This window comes from Eptesicus fuscus, chromosome 21, assembly GCF_027574615.1.
Source record: "Eptesicus fuscus isolate TK198812 chromosome 21, DD_ASM_mEF_20220401, whole genome shotgun sequence".
Taxonomy (NCBI): Eukaryota; Metazoa; Chordata; class Mammalia; order Chiroptera; family Vespertilionidae; genus Eptesicus; species Eptesicus fuscus.
This window is the reverse complement of record NC_072493.1, coordinates 37,290,371-37,313,921: the sequence shown is the minus strand read 5'-3', so window position 1 is coordinate 37,313,921 and position 23,551 is coordinate 37,290,371. Positions and strand designations below refer to the sequence as shown.

Below are 23,551 nucleotides of genomic sequence, written 5' to 3'. Positions count from 1 at the left end.
GCTCCTCCCCCCAGCTGACCCCGTCCCCGATAGACTCCCCCACCCCATTTGGGGGCAGGGCCTGATGGCCAATCTCCCGTGGCCCCTCCACCCAGCCGGCTTAGCCCTGATCAGGCCATCAAGGCAGGCCGGCCAGCCAACCTCCCACTTTCTCCTCCTCTGGACAGGCCCGCCCGATCCGTCCCAATTGGGGCCAGGCCAGTCAGACCCCACCCGTGCACAAATTCATGCACTGGGCATCTAGTAAAATATATTTAAAAAGAAAAAGTGTCTTTAAAAAAAATGATCAAGTCTTCCTCCCTGGTCCCGGAGCATCAGCCCCATCCTCCCTCCCAAGCCCCATGCCCAGTACCTGGGAAACCAGGCGCTGGTTCTCATTCAGCCAGCTCTCCCGCATGGCCACCTTGTGGTCGAACCTCTGGGCCAGGAGTCCCAGCTTCTCCTGCCGCGTCAGCTCAGCCCGAAGGGCAGCCTCCCGCTCATGCTCCGCCTTCTCCAGCAGGCCCCAGGCCTAGGGAGACAGAGGGGGCAGGCAGACTCCAATAACGCTCCTCATTGAACGGCCTGGCTCTCTCTGTCTAAGGCAAGCGTGTCCAACTCTCGGCCCACAACAAATATTTTTGCGGCCCAGCCAATATAACGGTATGTAAGGATCGTTTTAATAAAAATTTCGTAACTTAATTTTTACAATATCCTGTTATACATAATTATTAATAACGAACCACAATATTCACCAATGACGGATCACTATAATTGCGTTGTATTCGTTTCCCTTATGCACCTTAGCGCAGGCGCACCATTTCTCTCCACTAATACCAGCAGCGAATATTTTAGCAGCCCACGGCCACGTCATTAGTTTTGTACTGACTTGTTTGGTGTGCACAACAAGAAATATTTCGCTTTCAGCCGAAACCGGTTTGGCTCAGTGGATAAGAGCGTCGGTCTGCGGACTGAAAGGTCCCAGGTTCGATTCCGGTCAAGGGCATGTACATTGGTTGTGGGCACATCCCCGGTAGGGGGTGTGCAGGAGGCAGCTGATCGATGTTTCTCTCTCATCAATGTTTCTAGCTCTCTATCCCTCTCCCTTCCTCTCTGTAAAAAATTAATAAAATATATTTTTTAAAAAAAGAAATATTTCGCTTTCAGAGAACAAGAAAAATAGGTTTATTTGTGTTACGCTTATTAATTTGTGCAGTTATTCAGCATCTGGTAAGTTAATGAAAAAATAATATATTTTTATTAAAATGTTCAATTATTTTATGTTAACGGTGACTCATTTATTTCAGCCCTTTGTATTCAGCGTGTCCCTTGTATTCAGCGTGTCTCTATCGAAATAAACCTACGTTTCTATGGAAATGGAAGCTTCTGGTTCTCCGTGGCCCACATAAACTTAAACCTTGTTTCTTTTTTTTTTTTTTTTTTTTTATTTTATTTTTTAATTTCTTTATTGATTAAGGTGTCACATATTTGTCCTCATCCCCCCATTCCCATCCCACCCCTCTCGCCACGCATGCCCCAATCCCCTGTTGAACTTAACCGTTGGATAGGCTTATATGCATGCATACAGGTCCTTTGGTTGAACTCTCCCCCTCCCCCCCACCCTCCCCCTACCCTCCCCTATCCTCCCTCTGAGGCCCGATAGTCCGATCGATGCCTCCTTGTTTCTGGTTCTGTTCTTGTTCCTCAGTCTATGTTGTTCATCATTTCCCCTAGATGAGCGAGATCAAACCTTGTTTCTTTGGCCCGTGTGAGCCTTTGAGTTTGACATGCGTGGCCTAAGGTCACTCCTAGGACTAATGGCACTTTGGTGCAAATTGGAAAAGACATGTTGCTTCCTCCTGACCCTTAACTGCTGGAAAGCTGTCGGAATGAACATCCGACCCACAGTGTCTACGTGGGAACGGCTCCCTTGAGCAGTGAACAACCTACACACCTCCCCAGAGCAACACCGCCCCCCACCCCCTCAGCCTCACCTTGTCGATGTCCCAGATGCCGCAGCCCTCCCGGGGCACGTAGAGGCGGCGGTTGCAGGCGCGCAATTTGCTCTGGATGCTGAAGAGCAGTACCTCCAGGTTCCCCTTCTCCTGAAACCTGAGGGTGCGTGAGCTCAGGGACCCGCCTCCACACCTCCACCTGCTGCCCTCCCCCCCAAGCCGGGCCTCACTTGGCGGGCTTCTCCAGGGTGCAGTAGGCCGTGAAGGCCTGGAGCTGCTGTTGCACCCCACTCAGGGAGTTGGCGAACTTCTGGTTGCTGATGAGGCCCACAGTGCGGTGGATCCAGGCCAGCAGCTCGGTCGCCAGCTCCTCATAGCGCTCGATGATCTTCTCCACCTCCAACACCTGGTCCAGGACCTGGCCCACACAGGCAGCGGGGGTCAGCCCCACCGCAGGTACGCCCCATGGCATTCCCCGGCTCCCACCCACCCCATTCCTTGGTTCCTCATACCTTCCCAATCCGCTTCCCCTCCACAGCCAGGGCCTTCATCTTGGAGAAATAGTGGTAGAAAGAGACCACATAGGTGATGATGGACTTCTCATCCGGAGCTTCCATGTTGACATCTGGGGGGGAAGGGAAAGTCGGGGAGCATGACAGTGAGCACTCGAGCAGAAGGATGGAAGGTATTGGGGCAGGAGGGAGAACCCACTCTTTTTTTAAAAAATTTACTGATTAATTTTAGAGAGAGAGAGAAAGAAACGTCGATTTTGATGTTCCACTTAGTTGTACATTCATAAGTTGCTTCTTGTACATGCCCTGACCGGAGGTCGAACCCACACCCTTGGCATATCAGGACAACGCTCTAACTAACTGAGCTACCGGCCGGGGCAAGAACCCACTAGCTGTGTGGCCACGGGCAAAATAACCAACCTCTCTGTTCCTTCATGTTTGTATTTGACAAATGGGGAGCTACCTCGTGGGATTAATAGTGTCTGCCACATAAACCACAATAGAGAAAGTATCTCTTGTTGTTATTATTTTATTTTTTTGTTAACCCTCACCAGAGGACATGTTTTCCATTGGTTTTTAGAAAGCGTGGAAGGGAAGTACGGAGAGGGAGAGAGGCGTAGATGTGAGGAAGGCACATTGATTGGTTGCCTCCTGCATGCTTGGGGAGCAAACCTGCAACCCAGGTATGTGCCCTTGACCAGAATCAAACCTGCAACCTTCAGTGCTCGGGCTGACGCTCTAACCACTGAGCCGCCAATCTACCTTCCACCTCAGGGCCTTTGCACACACTATTCTTCTATTCTTACTAGTGGCCTGGTGCACGGATTCGTGCACATTGAAAGGAAAATAATTAGAAGAAACATTTTAATATTGCTATTTGCCCTTTCTCTGTAATGCACACTGGTCACCGTCTGTGGGGCGATCAGTGGGGCGATTGGCCCCGCTCACACCTGCCTTGGCCTGGCACCGCCCGCTCACCTGCTCCCCATCTCACTGCGGTCCTGCTCTCGGTCAGGGCCCATCAGGGCCGGCAGTGCCTCCACTGCCACCCCTGCCAGCACTGGGTCGCTGATGCCCACCATGTTCCGTGCTGCCCCCTGGTGGTCAGCACATGTCATAGCGAGCAGTCGAACTCCCAGTCGAGGGGACAATTTGCATATTAGGCTTTTATTATATAGGATTGTCTGGAACACTGGTCCCTCTTCTGTGTGCCTAACTCCCACTCATCCTCCAGGGCTCAATTCAGATTTGCTCAGACAAACCTCCCTGTTCACCCTGTCTAGAGTTGGTCTCCTGTTATTCTTCCTCAGAGCATCTTATCATTTCCTCCTAGTTCCTTCCAAATTTCTTATCATACTTTGCAATTAGATATTCACTTATGTGATTATGTCCTTATCTACAGTTTGATCTCCAGGAGGACATGGACTATGCCTGTCTTTCTAACCACTCTTCCTGCTGTGCCCAGAACACAGTCGGAGCTCAATAAATATTTACTAAGTGAATGAGTGGTTGATGAGGTTTGAGGTTAAGGACATGGCATTTGGAGGCAGCATGAGCTTGAATCCAAGCTCAACCAATTACTGCACGTCCTTAGAAAATAGACCTGCCCGGCTGGCGTGGCTCAGTGGTTGAGCGTCAACCTATGAACCAGGAGGTCACGGTTCAATTCCCAGTCAGGGCACATGCTCAGGTTGTGGGCTCAGTCCCCAGTGTGGGGTGTGCAGGAGGCAGCTGATCAATGATCCTCTTTCATCATTGATGTTTCTATCTCTCTCTCCCTTCCTCTCTAAAATCAATAAAAATATATTTAAAAAGAAAATAGACCTAACTTCTCTAAGCCTCAGTTTTCCCATTGTTACAGCAGGCAGAGTCACAGTGCCTGACCCCTAGGAAGACTGTAAGTATTATAAAGAATAGCCTGCCACAGAAGAAAAACTCAACAAATTCTAATGACCATTTTATTTTATTTATTTATTTATTTATTTATTTTTTAAAATATATTTTTATTGATTTCAGAGAGGAAGGGAGAGGAAGAGAGAGAGATAGAAACATCGATGATGAGAGGGAATCATTGACTGGCTGCCTCCTGCACGCCCCCTACTGGGGACCGAGCCCACAACCCGGGCATGTGCCCTTGGCCGGAATCAGACCCGGGACCCTTGAGTCCACAGGCTGACACTCTATACACGGAGCCAAACCAGCTAGGGCTCTAATGACCATTTTAATTAATGCATTGGACACACAACATTATACTCCGCCCACCTAGTGAAACTGGTGTTCACTAAAGACCTACTTGTGCCAGGCACTGAGCACTAAATGCAGCTCTACAAGGCAAGTAGGGGAATGACTAAGACCATGAAGTCTGGAATCAGAAAGTCCTGTTTACTGGTTTTCAGTGTGACCCTGTGCAAGTGACTTCACATCTCTCCCCCTTTAGTTTTCATCGCTTTAAAACAGGATTCATCAAGTTTGTCCAGCCAGGTCAGTGTGAGGATGAAAGGGAACAGTTTTGATCAAATTCCCAGCCATGTGCTTGGCACACAGTAGATGCTCAGAAAAAGAGAGCAGCTGTTATTCTAGAGATGGGGGTTTGGTGTGGAGTGTGACCATGGGTTGGGGATGGGGCTGAAGTCTGGGCTGGGGCTAGGGATGGACTGAAAGTAGGAAGGCGTGGGGCTGAGGACAGAGTTGTGGATGGGGACAGACATCGGGATGGGCTGGGGACAGGTATGAGGTAGGAAGTGAGATTCATGGATGGGGAGAGGGATAATGTTGAGAAGGGGCTTGAGGTTAGGATGGGACAGTGTTGGAGTTGGGTATGTGTTGGGTCTAGGGTTAGGGAGGGAGGGATGGGTTGGAGGGGAGATGATTGAAGATGAAATTTAAGAAGGGAGATAGAAATGGAAATGGGTTGGGGTTTAAGATGGAGATGGAGAAAGTAAGGGACGGGGGGCGGATGGGCAGAGGGAGGGGATGGAAGAGAGGAAGGGGAGGGGGCTGGGAGGGAACTTGGGATTTGGGGTGGTGTTGGGGTAGAATGGAATAGAGTTTGGGATGGCACTGGGATAGCAGCCCCAAAGAGGGAGTCAGGACTGGGGTCGCGCAAGGCTCACCTTCAGGGTCCAGCAGACGGGCCAGCCCCAGGTGCTGCTCGGCCGTGCGGAAGGCTCTCTGCAGGTTGTAGTTGGTGTTGGACTTGGTGAGTTTGCTGAAGTCCACGAGATCGGGCCTAGGCAGGGGCACAGAGTGGGCAGGCAACAGGCAGGCTCCAGAGCCAGTGGGCAAGCAGGCGAAAGTCATCCTTGTGTGAGTCCCACCCAGGGCGAGGGCGGGAGGGCATGGCCCACCCAGGGGAAAGCCGTGCGTGCTGGGTGTGAGTACTGCAGGTGTGAGGGCACGTGTCTGTCAGACTTCAGGATGCACACGGTCTGCTTGAGTGTGTTTCCATGTAGTGGTCAGAAGTGTGAGGTCTGCAGCCAGCCTGCCTGGCTCACACCCCAGCTCAGCCACTTCCTGGCTGTCATCTGGGGGAGCTACTTCGTCTCCCTGTGCCTCAGTTTCGTCATTCTCGTTTGTAAAATGGGGATAATAATAGCGTCTGCCTCATAGGGTCATTGACTATTCAATGACTTATTGGAAACCATTTAAAACAATTCTGGGTACACAGAAAGCGCTCAATATGTGTTACCACTGGAAGCTGGGCACCATTACAACTTGTGAGTGTCTGGGTGTGTAGGTGCGGCTGGGTCTCCCCATGTGTATATGAGTGTGTGTGGGGGTTCTGGCTTCTGCCACACCAAAGCAAGTCCCTCCCAGCCTCTTAGTCTCAGTTCCCCCATCTGTCATGTGGATGATCATAATGTGGGTGTGACTGGTGTGGGTGCCCACCTCTCAGAGGTCAGTGCCAGGCTCTGAGGTACGACTAGATGGTATGCATGGGGCCAGAGGCTCTCCGGGGTGAACTAGAGAAAGGACTCTGATGGGAGAAGGTGCTGTGCACACACTCAGGTGCACCACCCACGGGGGCGGGAGCTCTCCACCCTGGGGACGGCAGGCACAGGCTGCGTAGGTCCTGAGTGTCTGTGTGCACACACCTGTGTGAAGGCTAGCATGTTTCCATGTGTGCACAGGGTAGGCGGCCTGGGCAGAGGTCTATGTGGTGTGTGCACCTGTGTGTGTGAAGGGAAATGTATATGTGCACAGAGGTGAAGGCATAGGTCCTGTGTCTGTGATCGTCTATATACATATATGTACAGGCATGTACCTGAGAAACGTGAGGCAGGGGGCAGGGCAGGGCAGGGCTGGGTTGCCGCAGGCCGGGTGGTACCTGTGCCGGTGAATGAGGGCATTGAAGGCCAGGCCGTCCCGCCAGCTGGTGGTGAAATTCTGGATGTTTACCTCCGGGTAACTAGCAGCATGGAAGGGAGAGATAGAGGCAGAGATGGAGAAAGTCAGGAGGGGAGAGGGAGAGAGGGAGAGACAGACATGGATGGATTGATAGATAGATGATTGATTGATAGATGATAAATAGATAGATAGATATATAGATAATAGATAGATAGATAGATAGATAGATGATAGATAGATAGATAGATAGATAGATAGATAGATAGATAGATAGATATAGGTAGATAGATAGATAGATAGATAGATAGATAGATAGATAGATGATACAAGGAACCAGGGAGATGGAGATAGACATAAGGATAGAGACAGAGAGAGATTGAAACAGACAGGAGGGGGGAAAATGAGGGGCAGAGGAGGAAGGAAGAGACAGAAAGGAGGGAAGAAGGGATGGAGAGAGACAGAGAGAGCAAGATACAGAGATAGGGAAAGAAAGGAGGGGAAGAGAGAGACAGAAAGGGAGAGGGTAGGGAGGGAGGGGAAGAGGGAGACAGAAAGGGAGCTGTCCCCAGGTGGTCAGTGCGCTCCCACAGGGGGAGCTGCTCAGCCAGAAGCCAGGCTCACAGCTGGTGAGTGCAGCAGCAATGGTGGGAGCCTCTCCTGCCTCCGCGGCAGTGCTAGGGGATGTCCAACTGACAGCTTAGACCCGCTCCCCGCGGGCTCCCAGACTGTGAGAGGGCACAGGCTGGACTGAGGGACAACCCCCACCCCCGCTCGAGTGCATGAATTTCGTGCACCGGGCCTCTAGTATATATATATTTATTGATTTCAGGGAGGAAGGGAGAGGGAGAGAGATAGAAACATCAATGATGAGAGAGAATCATTGATTGGCTGCCTCCTATATGCCCCCCACTGGGGATTAAGCCCACAACTTGGGCATGTGCCCTGACTAGGAATCGAACTGTGACCTCCTGGTTCATAGGTCGACACTCAACCACTAAGCCTCACCGGCTAAGTTGTTATGCAGGTTTATTCATCAAGGTCAGAAGAGTGGATGTGTTTTCTTTACAGTCTATTAGTTCCTTTGACACAGGATTTGAGCTGTCCCTTGCACTCATCCCCAAAGGAGCCCCAAGGTTAGGGCCCAGCCTGAGTGGGGCTGGGGGAGCTTACCCAGCTGTCTTCATCTGACACCACAAGAGTAGCGCATCCTTGGCAGAGCGTGTCTCTCTGTTGTCCTCCGTCTCGATTTTGATGACTTGAATCTGTGAGGATACAAAACTCAACTTTGGGGACCTGGAGGGCTTGAAGCTGGGAAATCCACCTCCCACCCTATAGCCAGGGAGGGTAGTGGGTAACAGTGGGTGGAGGCAGGGGTGGGGGTTCAGGAGTGGGCCAGGCCATCCACAACGGGGGAGGAGGGCAGTGGTGGATTAGGGTCTCAGTTTCCAGCGGAGCTGCCATCCTTGGGGTCTGGGCCACTTCCCTGATCCCAGCCATCATCATTTCCCACCTGAGCTAGTGCAGTGGCCTCCATGCTGGTCTCCCCACCCCGCCCCCACAGTCTGTTCTTCAAGTGACAGAGGGACCCTGTGAACAGCCCAATGAGACCACGTGCCTCCTATCCTCAACACGTGGCTCCAGCTCACTCTGCGTAAAAATAAAAGCCTCGCAGTCTCCTCTCGGTATGTCTCTGACCTCATCCTCAGCAGCTCGCTCTCCTCCAGAGACCTCTGTCCTGTCACTAACTCACCAGCGTCCTCCCTCCCCAGGGCCTCTGCACTGGCTGTTCCTTTTGCCTGGGACAACCTTCCCCCAGGTCCCCACAAGGCTCCACCTCCTCCTTGAGGTCTGTGCTCTTGCCACCTTCTCAGTGAGGACTTGACCCACCACCTGATTTTAAACCTCCATATGTATACCCAAATCGCACCCCCCCCCTTCCCTGCCTTATTATCTCCTTAGCATTTATCACATTATCTGGACATGTTATTTCTTCATCTGGTTTATTGTCTCCCCATTATGGACTGAACTGTGTTGTTGTGTCCCCCTCCGCCCCCCAAATTCATAAGTTGAAGCCCTAACCCCCAATGTGACTGTATTAGGAGATAGGGCCTCAGAGTTAAGGTTAAATGAGATCTAAGGGTAGCACCCTAATGTAATATGAATGGTGTCCTTACAAGAAGAGGAAGAGCTCTGGCCAGTGTGGCTCAGTTGGTTGGAGCGTCATCCCTCATACCATAAGGGTTCAGGTCTGATACCTGTGAGGGTCCCACAGAAGGCAACCGATGGATGTCTGCCTCTCTCTCTCTCTCTCTCTCTTTCTCTCTCTCTCTCTCCCCCTTCCCCTCTCTCTACAATCAATAAGCATATTCTTGGGTGAGTATTAAAGAAAGAAGAGGAAGAGACCCTAGGGACACGCCCACGCAGAGTAAAGATCCCGTGAGGACGTAGCGAGAACGAACGTGGTCCTTGGCAAGCCAAGGGGAGGGGCCTCAGGAGAAACCCAAACTGCCGCACCTTGATCTTGAACTTTATGAGAACGTTAATTTCCGTTGTCTAAGCCCCTGGTCTGGGGCATTTTGTTACAGGGCCCCTAGCAGACTGAAGTGCTCGCTGCCCTGTGAGAGTTCCCGGACCACGTGGCGTTTATGTCCGGGAGGACCCAGAGTAAGAGCAGGTTCAAGAAACGTAGGGGGGTGCTCGACACTCGGGCCCTAGACTTGAGAGCTGCGTTTGGCATGTAGGTACAACGTAGGGAAGTAGGTAGCCCAAGCCCTGGTTTTAGGCTCCAGCTACTAGCCACCCCACCCCACCCCCAATCCAATGGGCTCATTCTGTACTGACGTCCATACCTGTCTCCAGCTTTCACCATTTTTCTGAGCTCCATTCCCAGTATCCAGTGGATTCATAAGTGCCTCCTGCTAATGTCCCCTGACCCTGATGACCACCATTCCCCCGAGTGACCTCAGCGTCTCTCCCAAACCTGATCTTTCTCCCTGGCCTGTCTCAGCGTGGCTCCACTATCCGCCAGTCCTCAGCCCAGAGCCCTGGGTCTAGACCTGAACAGCTCCCCATCCTTCCCATTCCCCTATGGCATGCCCACTCCCCCCATCACCCCCCCCCCCCCCCAGCTTCTTTCCTACCTGCCCTCCTTTTCACCTGTCTATGCCCCACCCCCAGGTCCAGACTCTTCCCTGGACTCCCAGCACCCAACTTTGGTGACCACCCAATCCAGAGGGATCCTTCTAAATCTGACTACGCCCCTCCTCTTGATAAAACTCTCCAATCTCTTCCCATGTCAGATCGAATAAAATCCAAACTGCTTATCAGAGGTCACCTAGGCCCTGGCAACCCCTCTGATGTCATCTCCTCCGTCACCTCCGGCCTCCTATCCTCTAGCCGTTCTGGTCTTTCTGTACTTCCATCATGCCACCTCAGGGCCTTTGCCTCTGCCGCGTCCCCTTTCTGAGATGGGTTCTCCCTTCAATTTCATGTCGTTCAGCAAAGAGCTTCCAGAGAGCCCTCCTCTGGCCTCCCAGTCTGAAATATCAGTGCCATCAACTTAATATTTTATACCCTTTACTGACGTATCATAATCTCTTCTGCGTAGCTCTTTTTACTTCTCTGCCTAGAACTGGCCCTTTCCCCATACACCCCTCGTTTATATGTTTATAGGTTTGTTTATTGTCCGTCCACAAAGGCAGAAAATCTCCCTATTCTGTTTCTGAACTGGAGCAAAACTGTCGGAATTTGAATTCCAGCTCCACTCCCCAGCTGTGTGACCTTGAGCCTATTACTTCACCTCTCTGGGCTGGTTTCCTCACTAGTAAGATGGAGTAATAAATACTACTTAGTTTAGGGCAGGGGTCCTCAAACTTTTTAAACAGGGGGCCAGTTCACTGTCCCTCAGACCGTTGGAGGGCCGGACTATAGTTTAAAAAAAAAAAACTATGAACAAATTCCTATGCACACTGCTAAGTCGGCTGCTAAGCGGGACAGGCAGCGGCGGCAAAAACACCGGGCGGGCCGGATAAATGTCCTCAGCGGGCCGCATGTGGCCCGCGGGCCCGTAGTTTGAGGACCCCTGGTTTAGGGGGTTGTGGTATGTATTAAATGCCACATGCTTGGAACGGTGACTGGAACACAGTAAAAAATATAAAAGTGATGATCATAGTGATGCTGATGATAATGATTTTTCTTTTTAGTCCTCACCCGAGGGTATTTTTCCATTGATTTTTAGAGAGAGTGGGAGAGAGAGGGAAAGACAGAGAGAAACATCGATGTGAGAGAAACACATGGATGGGTTGCCTCCTGCCTGAGCCCCTGCCGGGAAGGACCCTGCAACGGAGGTACATGCCCGGGACCAGAATTGAACCCGGAACCCGCAGGCCGACGCTCTATCCACTGAACCAAACAGGCTAGGGCCATGGTCGGCAAACCGCGGCTCGCGAGCCACATGCGGCTCTTTGGCCCCTTGAGTGTGGCTCTTCCACAAAATACCACGGCCTGGGCGAGTCTATTTTGAAGAAGTGGCGTTAGAAGAAGTTTAAGTTTAAAAAATCTGGCTCTCAAAAGAAATTTCAATCGTTGTACTGTTGGTATTTGGCTCTGTTGACTAATGAGTTTGCCGACCACTAGGGCTAGGACAATGATGATTATTTTTATCATTATTTTCATTCCACCCCCTGGAACAGGGTTGCTGGAGCATATTAGAATATTTTGGAGTGAATGAATGAATGAATGAATGAATGCTGGAGTGGATGGGGGACGCCCTCCTAAGGCCCCACCCTAGGAGGCCGGCTGGGCAGGGGACACTTGGGGATCACCTGGAAGCGCAAGATGATGGTCCAGACCAGGCCCAGGGTCAGCCGATGGTTCCCGTCCACAATGTCATGCGAGCCCACGTTCTCCAGGTGCACGCGCTGCTCCTTCAGGAACTGCAGAGCCTTGTCCACGTTCTCCAGGGAGTGGATCCTCATGCGACCGCGCGTGGGCCGCGGCTAGGGCGGCGGGGCGTTGCGAGATGGAGGACCAGACCCAGCACCCTGCGCCCCGGGCCCCACCCCCACCCCTTTCCAGGATGTCAGCCCCAGAGTCACGCCTCTGGACACCCAGGCCCAGACCACGCTCCTTCAGCCTCATCAAAGACCCGAGACCCAGTCCTAAAGAATCCCTCCCCTGGTCAGTGGGGGGAAGAAGGGAGGGAAGGGACATCTGTGATACTTTCAACAATAAAGATAAATTAAAAAAAAAAAAATCCCTCTCCTTCCCATAGCCAGACCCTTTCAAGAGCCAGTTCCCTTCCTGGCTTATTCCAGTTCCGGTCCCCCCTTCTACCAAAGCTACACCTCCCAGCTGATAACTATACTTTTATATATATAACTATACTTCGTAATGTTGAGCTCCGCCCCCGGCCTGTAGCCCTTCCATCGGACTACTACCCAGTAGATAGCCTTATTGTCCATCCACAAAGCGGCTCTCCAAGTTTGGCCACTAGTTCCATAGCCACACCCTTTCAGCACCCGCTGGAGCCCGCCCATTCCTATCAAGCCCCGCTCCACCCAAAGACTCTCCCTAGTTTGTAGCTCCATTCCTTCCAATGGCATTTGTTTCTATCCCATGGCCATGCCCCTCACGACTTTGAGCTCCAGGCTCTGGGCTGGGATGATCTCCAGCTCTATCAGAACCCCGTCCTTCGCGATGAAGCCCCGTCCAAGCCCAGAAATACGACTGTCACCCACACAACAAGCAAAACACGCATACAAGGGTTCTGTCGGGTCCCCCCGCTCCCCCCCCCCCCCGACTCCCACGACCAAGGCATCCCCTTCCGAGGACAGCCACACCCTCACCCACAGACCCCTCAACAGAGTTCTGCTGTGTTACAGCCATGGCCCCCTGCCGCTGCACTCGCCCGTTCCACCAGAGCCCCACCCAAGCCCAGAGTCCCCCCAATCACCGCCCTCACCTTCATCAAAACCCTCCGTTCCAAGACACGCCTGCAGGTGCCTCCCAACCAAGCCCGGTCCCTGAGCCACAGGCCCGCCGCCCGAGCGTAGGCCCCCTCACCCACCTGCACCTTCCTAGCCAGGCCCCCGTCCTAGCCCAGCCAGAGACCCAGGGCCAACCCCCGTCCCCCAGCCCCCACGCCCCCTCACCAGCTGCTCCCCGGACAGCACCTCCAGGAGTCTTGTGAGCACGAAGCCGTCCCGGAGGTCGGCATAGAGGTCCCCGATGTGGCAGCCGACGCGGGCGAGGTGAGAGTTCACCCACTTGGTGAAAGTCTTCTTCTGCACGGCTTCCCGCTCATCTGAAGGACAGGCTCTGGTGAGCCCCAGTCTCCCCGAGGGACCTCCCCAGGAACTCCCCCTTCCAGCTTCACCCCAGGCCCCCACCGCCCACTGTTCAGGCCCAGCCCCCCAAAACGATAAGGTCTTTGCGCTGCCGGCTCCTCCTCCCTGGGCCTCCTGCCCCTCCCCGCCGCTGCCCACCTGAAGACAGCCTCCTTTGTCTTTTCAAGTTTTCCTGAGATCTCTCTCCCTCTCCCTTCCTCTCTGAAATAAATAAAAATATATATATATTTTAAAAGCCCAGCCCTCCTGGTGAGGCTGGATCCCGGGACCGGGTGAGGCCGCGCACACCTGGGTCCAGGTGAGGCCACGCGCCCCGGGGCCCGGGTGATGCTGGGTCCCAGGTCCGGGTGAGGACGCGCGCCCCTGAGTCCGGGTGAAGCCACGCCCCTGGGTCCGGGCGAGACCAAACCAGAGGGAGTCGGACCTGCATTACCACCATTTGTCCACCATCCAGAGCTGAAAAGTCAGTGCTGACATGTACACATAAGGAACTGGTGGACATTGAAATTGGGTCTCAAAAGAACTGTTGGTCCAGAAAGAAACTTACTACAGACTGATTCATTTGCCTGTCAGCATAACTATTATTGCTCGTCTCACATTCGGTTCTTATAAGTGTATTTCTAGTAACACATGATCTCACTCATCTAGGGGAAATGATGAACAACATAGACTGATGAACAAGAACAGACCCAGAAACAAGGAGGCATGGATCAGACTGTCGAGCCTCAGAGGGAGGGGAGGGGAGGGTGGGGGTAAGGGGAGAGATCAACAAAAGGACTTGTGTGCAGCATGCAAGCCTAACCAATGGTTAAGGACAACAGGGGGGTGGGGGCATCCGTGGGGAGGGGTGTGGGATGGGAATGGGGGGATGAGGACAAATATGTGACACCTTAATCAATAAAGAAAATTAAAAAAAATAATAATAAAATAAAAATAAAAAAGCCCAGCCCGCTTGGCTCAGTGGTTGAGCATTGACCTATGAACCAGGAGGTCACGGTTCCATTCCCGGTCAGGGCACATGCCCCCGGTTACAGGCTCGTATCCCCAGTCTGGGGTGTGCAGGAGGCAGCTGATCAGTGATTCTCTCTCATCATTGATGTTTCTGTCTCTCTCTCTCCCTCTCCTTTCCTCTGTGAAATCAATAAAAATATATTTAAAGTTTTCCTGAGATATCACATCCACAACAAGCCTTCCCTGCTTTCTACCCCCGTTGGCTCTGTTCATTCATTCAATAAATATTTGAGCGCCTACCATGTGTCCCCCGCTGTCCTAGGCTCTGAACAAGGCAGAGTCCTCTGCCACGGAGCTCAGTGTAGTTGGGGCACAGAGAATATACCAGGGAGCCATGGAGGTGCCCCTGGGGGAGGGACAAGATGACAGCTGTGTTTCAGGAGTGGGGGGGGAGGGGGTCAGAGAGGGCAAGAATGGCAGCCAGGAGACCAGGGAGGTGCCTGGGCAAGGGACTTGGGAGAGAGAGGTCAAAGCTGGAGGAGGGCAGAGCTCTGGAAATGGGAGAAGAGGGCATACTGGAGTTATTTAGAGATGAAAAAGTAAAACCTGGCAACTGACAGGCTGTGTGGAATGAAGAGGAAGGACTATGCTACACTGAAGCTCCCTGAGGGCAGGAACCGGCCTGCCACTCCCTAGACACTGCATAGCCCACATCCTTAGGGTGAGGAATAGGAGGGCGACTACAGAGGAAAGAGCGAAAAAACAAAATGGAGTCACCATAGCCAAGCTAACAACGTTACTTAAATTAGGGTGGGCTGAAACGTGAGGAATAGGTTTTATTTTACTTTAGCCTGAGGACTTAACTTTTGAACTTTTCAGTTGTGCATCAATGCCTAGAAAGAGATCTGAGTCCAATAGATAACCTTCCAAAGAATTCAGGAAAGAATGTTCATGAGTAGAACTTAGCGGGGAAGTGTTCATGCGTCCAGACACTTGACCCCTGGAAGGTCACCAGCTCAGACCACTCCAGAAGCTAGGAATGCAGGACCGACTCTCCTCAAGAATGTTCTTTTTACTCAACTTCCCTCTTTTCTTTTGGCACACTCTGGGTCCTAGGAGTGTTGCCCGAATTGCAGATCTTAAGATCCTTGAATAAAACTTTGCCATTGAATTTTTAGCAGGGCCTCCTGATTCACTTACACTCGGGTGACACTAACAAGGGGAGGGGAGGGGAAGGAAGAATGTGTGCCACTTCTGCCTCCCTTGCTTACCAAGAAAGGGCTCGGGAGTCTCTTACTCATTTCTTAAATAACTGCTTTAGTCTGAGCTACACATATTGTAAAATTCACTCTTCTAAAGTGTAACTTTAAAGTGTGGTTTTTAGTATATCCACAAAGTTGTGCAACCATCACCACTGTCTAATATCAGAATGTTTTCAACACCCCAAGAAGAGACCCTGTAACCATTAGCAGTCACTGCCCATTCACTCTTCTCCCAGCACTAGGTACCACTTACGTATTTTTCTCTATCCTGGACATGTTATCTAAGTGGAACCACACAATCGATGCCCTTTTGTGTGCCTGGCTTCTTTTACTTAGCATCATGTTTTCAAGGTTTGTTGATGTTGTCACATGTATCAGTACTTTTCTCCTTTTTCTGGCCAAAGAATAACACATGTGTGGATACACTGCATTTCACTTGTCTGTTCCTCAGTTAAGGGACATCCAGGTTGTTTCCGCTCTTTGGCGATTATGAGTAATGCTGCTATGAACATCCAGGTGCAAGTTTTTCTGTGGGCACGCTTTCAGTTTATCTTGAGTACATACCTGGGAGTGGACTGGCTGGGTAATCTACCTTCACTCTTTTTTTTTTTTTTTTTTTTTTTTTTTTTTTTTAAATATATTTTATTGATTTTTCACAGAGAGGAAGGAAGAGGGATAGAGAGCTAGAAACATCAATGAGAGAGAGACATCGAGCAGCTGCCTCCTGCACACCCCCCACCGGGGGATGTGCCCGCAACCAGTGTACATGCCCTTGACCGGAATCGAACCTGGGACCTTCCAGTCCGCAGACCGACGCTCCATCCACTGAGCCAAACCGGCTTTGGCTACCTTCACTCTTTTGAGGAACTGCCAAACTATTTTCCAAAGTGGCTGCACCATTATACATTCCCACCGGCAGTGTACGAGGGTTCCCGGTTCCTCCCAGCCTCGCCTCCGCTTGTCATTGCCTAGGTTTTATTATTGTTGTTGTTATTATTGCCCTCCTAGTGGGGATGAAATGGTGCCTCGATATGGTTTTGATCTGCACTTCCCCAATGGTTAATGATGTTGAGCATCTTTTCACATGCTTATTGGCCATTTGTATTTCTTTGGAGAAATATCTATGCAAAGCTTTGCCCATTTTTAATTGGGTTATTTGTCTTTTTTATCATCTGCGCTCCCTTTGCTAGTTTCTGTGAATCTATAATAATTTCGTAATTCGAAGTTTTATCCAAAAAGGAAACTGCTGCCTGCCCTTCACCCCTCTCCCCCTGATTCCCACAGGCTTGAACACCAAGGCCCAGAGAGCACAGAGTGGAAGAAGGAACCTGGGACCCACACTGACTGCTTGGGACAGCGCCTCTCTGCCAGCGCGGCTGCTCACCGAGGGACGATGCAGGAGGGAGAAATGAGCTTCTCACTCCTTTAAGCCACTGTATTGTTTGGGTCTCTTTGTTACAGCAGCTTAGCCTTTTAAGATCACATATGAGGAAGTGATGACAGGAAAAGACGCAGAATTGGATGTTTGGTGATTCTGCTTTTGAACGCGGATGCCCAGGCCCACGGCAGATTTGGCCAATGCTGATGCCAAAACGGAACTTCAGTGCATCCCCGGAGTGATGCCGGAATGAGGCAACTGGATTCAGCCCTGCCGCTATGATGACCAGCTGTGTGGCTTCCAGAGGTCATCGCTCCTCTTTGGGCCTCCAAATTCCCATTTGCAAATGAGGGGTTTGGAATAGATGAGGGTTCCTTCCGTGGGTCCTGGGGGACCCTGGGTGTTTGGGGACTCATGCTTGGAGAACAAGGACTCAAGAGAAGATGTTTTATTTTGTCATTTCCTTTGATGAAATGACAACATAAAGAAAATGAATAGAAACACATCCTGGACCACCTGGGTGGCGACTTCAGAAAGGACCATGCAGTGAGAGTTCGGTTTTTGTGGTTACAATCTTATTATCATGGAGCCGAGCTGACGTGTCCAGCACTGAAATGCCCGTGGGGACCAGGCAGATCTGAAATGGGAAACCGAGGCCCTCCTCAAAGGGCTCGGCGGCCACGTGGCCCCTTGTCTGGAGTCTTGAAGACGGTGGCCCGGTGCTGCCATATCATGTGACATCATGAGGAGCCAAAAATCTGTGTTTTTTAAAGACAAAAACTCCCTGTTTTTAAATGTTGCAACCGATTTGCGTGTTCATAAAACACAGTAGGGGTGAAACCAAACATGTCCCCGAGTGCACTGCCAACCTCAGATGACACGGAAGGTTTGCCATCAGCGCGTGTGTCTGGCTAGCGTGCAGGGTGTCTTCCGTTGCCCTGCCAGTGCCCCCACCACTTTCCCGCACCTGCTCTGCGTGGACTGTGTGACTGGGCTCCCTGCCCTCAAAGGCCTCAGACGTTCTGTTGGGTTTAGACAGCAGATGAGAGGAGAGAAGAAAGGTATCCCCTCCCTCCCTGTATGACCAGCTTCTGGCAGTGCCTGGCTCCTCTCCTGCATCCCCTGCTCCTATTCGGGAGGCCTCTCTCCCATCTCACCACTGCCTGCCTAGGCCCAGCCCCTGAGGGTCTCCACTGCCCACACCTCCATAAATGGCCCTTCATTAAACTCCCCTCTGTTTATCCCTTTGAGGGGGCCATTGCTTCCTGCCAGGATCTAGCTGGCACGGGTACCTTTGGGCTGTCAAGACTCTGAGCCAAATCACAATTGTCCTACCTCTGCCATGTGCTCATATTGAGTTACCATTCCTACGCTCTTCTCCACTGCGGCAATCACCAATCACCAGTGAGATACATTTTCTTAGAATGAGACTTTAATTTATTCATCTCTTTAATACATTGACACTTCCATGGAGCAGAGGGAGAACTCCTCTATCCATTACTGGTTAAGGAGAAAGGATGCAGAGAGACTTAATATGAAAGTGGTATGTTTTGATATTAGCCTGGGAATAGTTAGGAAGCTGGAGAATACCAAGTATTGGTGGAAATGTGGGCTATCATAATCCTCATGCCTGCTGGTGCGAGTTATAAACTGGGTCATCCATTCTGAAAACAACCAGTCCAATTAAACTAGTGTACACCCCCATGACCTGGCAATTCTTTCCCCTATGTGTCCCCAAAACTTTTTTCACACTGGCTCATAGCATACAGAAAGATGTTCAATGAAGTGCTATGTGGGGATGGGGTGGCTAGGAGCAGGGTCAGGGTTGGAGACCGCCTGGTTGTCCATCACTGGGCAGGGATGGGTCAAATATGATGAATACACACCAAGGACTCCATGCACCAGTGAGAAGCAACAGATTAGATGGACACAGAGCCACATGGATGAATCTTAAGACAATGCTGAATGAGAAAATCATGCCAAAAAAATGCAATCTAGAATATGACAAAACTTGTATCAGTCAGCAATACCTGCACCCACAAACCCATACATATAGGGCTCCCAGGTTGATGACCAAGTGACACTGAAGTTCAGGAGGGAAAGGAAAGTCTTTTCAATAAGTGGAGCTGAGTCAACTGGATATCCATGTGGGCAGGGGGACCTGAGCCCCACACACTGTACACAAGAAATATAATAAATATCCTTTGGGTTATAAATCTAAATGTGAAAGGAATACAACAAGGCTTTTGGAAGAAAACATCAAATAATATCTCCATGGTCTTGGAGTAGGCAAATATTTCTTAAAGAAGACACAAAATGTTAGCCATCCAGAAGATAATTATTAAATTAGACTACATGTAAGCTAAGAAATTCTGTTTATCAAAAGGCACCTTTTTAGCAAATGAAAAGACGAGCCACAGAGAGGGGAGAAAATATTCACAACACATACATATGGCAAAGGACTTGGCCCCAGAATATATAAGAACTCCTGAAAAGCAATCAGAAAAAGGCAGGAAAATAGGCACTTCACAGGACATCCAAGTAGTCAGTAAACATATGAAAAGGTGCTCTACCTCTTTAGTTGTGATTAGTCATCAGTAAAATGCAAATTAAAGCCACGCTAGAATGCACACCCACCAGAATGGCTAAAATTAAAAAGCATGACCACAGCAAGGTTTGGTTGGTTGTATACTCATACACTGTTGAGGGGAATGTAAAATGCTACACACTGGCGATGTCTGTACCAAAGTTAGATATACACCGATCCTAGGACCCAACCATGTCACTCCGTGGTGGGTCTAAGCCAGTGGTCGGCAAACTGCGGTTCACGAGCCACATGCGGCTCTCGAGCCGCGGTTTGCCGCTCTGTTGGATAATGAGTTTGCCGACCACTGCGTAAGGCATTACCCTTACCCAGAATTTTTGACTTCAGGTTAAAGACAGTACATTATTAAAATGTTTTTTAAGTGTTTTTCCCTAAGCCTTAGGCCTCTCTCCCATCTCACCACTGCCTGCCTAGACCCAGCCCCTGGGGGTCTCCACTGCCCACACCTCTGTAAATGGCCCTTCATTAAACTCCCCTCTGTTTTATCCCTTACGACTCTAAGCCATCCGGACATGAGAGCGTATGCTCCCCAAAAAGATGTACTAGGAAGTTTAAAGCAGCAATAGCTTTCTTTGTAACACTCTGTAATACTACCAACTGCTCGTTTGCAACAGTCTGGTTTGTGAGAGCCCTAACCTAAAAGCAACCCAAATGCTCATCAACAGGCCATTGGATAGGCTACGGCTCAGTCACACTGTGGAACACTGTACAGCGATGAAGGAACACCTACATGTACAGGCAGAAGTGGATGAATCTTACAGGCAGAGTGTGGAGGGGCTGAAGCCAGACACAAAACAGTGCATGCTGCATGACTCCATTTATAGGGAGCTCAAAAACTAGCAAAAGGCATGTGCACTGTTAGAAGTGAGGACAGGTTTTATTCTTGAGATGCAGTGACAGAGCAGTGGCCAGCGTGGGGCTTGTCTGGGCTGTCATATTCTGCATCCTTATCTGCTGGCTGGTTACAAGATGGTGCTCGTTTACGGAAATGCTGGTGATGGATCAGCCTTTCTGTGTGCATGTCATACTTTTTAACAAAGAGTTAAAATATATGTCTGCACACACACTAATCAGCCATGCACGTTTTGAAAGATCATCCACATGCGAAGGAAAGGATGTGCATTAAAAACTATTAGAATGGGTCCAGCCGGCATGGCTCAGTGATTGAGAGTCAACCTATGAACCAGGAGGTCACGGTTTGATTCCCAGTCAGGGCACATGCCCAGGTTGCGGGCTCGATCCCCAGTGTGGGGCATGCAGGAGGCAGACAATCAATGGTTCTCTCTCATCGTTGATGTTTCTATCTCTCCCTCTCCCTTCCTCTCTGAAATCAAGAACAAAATATATATTTTTAAAAATTGCTAGAATGGTCGCCTATAGGGGAGAAGGCATTGGTGGGAGATATGGGAATAAAAGAGAGTAAATGAATAGATAAAGAGGAGAGGGCCCTCAAGAGATGATAATGACAACGGACCACAACAGTGGAGAGTGACGAAGGGAACTCTCCGAGCAACAGGTCCAGACAATTTTTTGCTTTCTTCTTAAATTTATTTTTATTACTGACACTATTACAGATGTCCTCATTTCAGACAATTTCTTGAATGTCTTCATGCCATACATGCTATGGAGGACTCTGCTCAAAGGTTTGGCCTTAGTTTGAATAGAGAAAAACTATGAGAGAAGCAGGCAGAGGGATGCAAATGGAGATGTATCCTAGAGTCTAGGTCACGTTAGCATTTGAGCAGCAACAAGGTTTCACAGAACAGTAGCATCGCCAAGTTACGGTTAATGTGAATGTTACTGGTTTTGTGGTTTGGGTGTGGAGTCTGATATCATGTGTTTTAGTTGTAGAGAACTGTCGGCATAAGAGATAGAAACAGAGTTATGTGTTTGTGTGCATTTAAGAAACTACAGTTACAATAGTTTAAGTGGACACAGGGAGTGTGTGAGAAATAGTTTTTCTTAAAGGGGACCTCTACATTTCTCTAGACTAGATGCTGTCTGAGGCCCAGCGCTGATGTTCTGTGAGCCAATGATCCTAAGATTTGAAAAGTCCTTGATCTTCATGTTACCACATCCCACCTCTGCTTAAAATCTCACCACTGCTCCCTGGGGTCCTCGCGCCCTTCATTGTGGCCAAAAGGCCCTTCAATGTGTGGCTCCTACTGGCTCCTCTCCCATCATCACTTACTCACCATCTGTACCCTCCTCACGCAAGTCGCTTCCAACTTCTGGAGATCTTGCATATGCTGTTCCCTCTGCCTGGAATAATCTTGCACTCTCTCTACCCAGAGTTCACTACGCTTTCTCCTTTGGGCCTCAGTTTGGGCATCTCCTCCTCCAGGGAGCCTTCCTTGACTCTCCAGACTGAAGCAGGCACCTCATTTGGGCTCCTACAGCCCCCGGGTTCCTATCACAGCCCTGTGCCCGTGCCTCCCCCAGCCCGGCCCTAACCCCTCTGGGTCATCACTATTTGGTTGGATCTAACTCTACCATTGGACTGGGGGCCCTGTAGGGGCAGGACCAGAGCTGGCTCAGTCACCATTATGCCCCTCATATTGTCCAACAGGGGCCAGGCACAGAGCAGGCACTGAATAAATATTTTGTGGATGAAATAATAAGTTCTGAAATTCTAAGATGATATGTTTTTAAGCTTCTAAGAATCTAAAGGTATGATTTTAAGTTTTCATGAATAATATGTTGAGATCATTCTAGGTTCCAAAATCAGAGGAAGCTGGCAATCCACGGCTTGAATTTGGTTCAAAGTTCTTTTTAATTGGGAAATTGCAGATAAACATCAAAGCTAGCAACTTTGGGCCTGCATTTCCCCATGGGGAGAGCTGGTGTCCAGGGCATTTTTTTTTTTGCTAGCTGACCACAGCCCCCAGTCCATTCACTCATCTATGTCACTTGCTTCCCCAGAGTTTGACACCCTGTCCCACATATTTTAATTCTAAAGCTCCAAAAATCGTAGTATTGACGATCCCATGATTGTCAAATGCTGAGTTACTGAAATTCTAAGATTCTGACTTTAGGATTTCAAGATTTTATGATTATAACTATATATATATGCATTTAATGTGTATAACAGTCCATGTTTCTGAGACATTAACATCCCAAGGGTCAAAGGTGCTAAGGGTCTAATGTTTTCAAGGCTTACGATTTTGAAGTTACACGTCTCTGAGGGTCTTTGCTTATAAAGTTTTAAGGCTGATGATTAAACTCATCTGAGGTCCTAAAGCCACGTGAAGACACAGTCGTAAGGTTCAAGGGTCTACAATTCCCCTAAGATTCTGTAACTCTATAATTCTCCGGGTTTTGTTTATATTGTTCTAAAACATCAAGTAGGTGCCCAACAATCCCAGTTGTCCCTGAGGGCTTCAGTGCTAAAGCAGGAAGGTTTGGTCATTCTGTCTCAAAGTTCTCAGGATTCACATTTCTATTCGGAAATTCTAAAGGGTTAGGATTATAACCCTCTATGTATATTAGAGTTTAGATTTCTAAGGGTCTGAGGTCCTAGGAGCCAATGATTAAAATTCCTAAGGTCTGTGACAATAAAATTTTGTTTACAAGGGTCTCTTCCATTTCTAAAAGTCTCAGTTTCAAAGCATCTCCGAGTCCGACATTCTAAGGTCCTAAAACCTGGCCTTTCAGCATTTCAGGATTCTAAGGAATCCCACGTTTCTGGGACTGTACACGTCCCTAAGGATCTAAGACTGCACTGCTACATACAGCGGCCACAGGCCACGTTTCAATCTAAACCAATAAAACCAAATAAAATTACACATCCAGCTCATCAAGGAGGCACTGGCCACATTTTAAGTGCTCATAACCGCAAGTACTAGTGTTTAGTATATTGGACACCCAGACAGAGAACATTTTCCCATCATCATGGGAAGTTCTATTGGACGGTGCTGGTGTAAAGATTCAAGTTCTAAGTGTCTGTAACTGTCTTCCCATCCCCCAGGCCATCCAGGACACAGATATTGAGGGATACAGACAACACCCAGCAGCCCCCTCCCTCTCTCCTCCCACCCCCGCCCTCTTCCAGGTACCTGCCAAGGCCTTGATCCGGGAGCACTCGAAGAGTGAGGGGGCCGCGGGCTGCTCCCGCTCCCAGCCCCGATCCGGGCTCTCCCAGCGGGCTGCAGGGTTGTTGTTGTTGGAGGCTGGCAGGCTCTCCATGTTGTCCACTTCCCCTGGTACCTGTGCCAT

At 49.9% G+C, this 23,551-nt stretch overlaps 1 protein-coding gene across 1 annotated transcript in view; it reads right to left on the bottom strand.

Annotated features, from left to right (window-relative positions):
• Positions 1-23,551, bottom strand: part of SPTBN4 (spectrin beta, non-erythrocytic 4) — a 77,260-nt gene extending 53,709 nt beyond the window's left edge. Inside the window, exons 1-10 of the mRNA XM_054710520.1 lie at positions 23,392-23,551; positions 12,946-13,097; positions 11,617-11,790; positions 7,964-8,055; positions 6,774-6,854; positions 5,560-5,675; positions 2,447-2,559; positions 2,165-2,352; positions 1,974-2,091; positions 353-511 (exon numbers count right to left, since the gene is read on the bottom strand). Coding sequence (XP_054566495.1) covers positions 353-511; positions 1,974-2,091; positions 2,165-2,352; positions 2,447-2,559; positions 5,560-5,675; positions 6,774-6,854; positions 7,964-8,055; positions 11,617-11,790; positions 12,946-13,097; positions 23,392-23,551 — 1,353 coding nt within the window. The remainder of the gene's footprint in view (positions 1-352; positions 512-1,973; positions 2,092-2,164; positions 2,353-2,446; positions 2,560-5,559; positions 5,676-6,773; positions 6,855-7,963; positions 8,056-11,616; positions 11,791-12,945; positions 13,098-23,391) is intronic.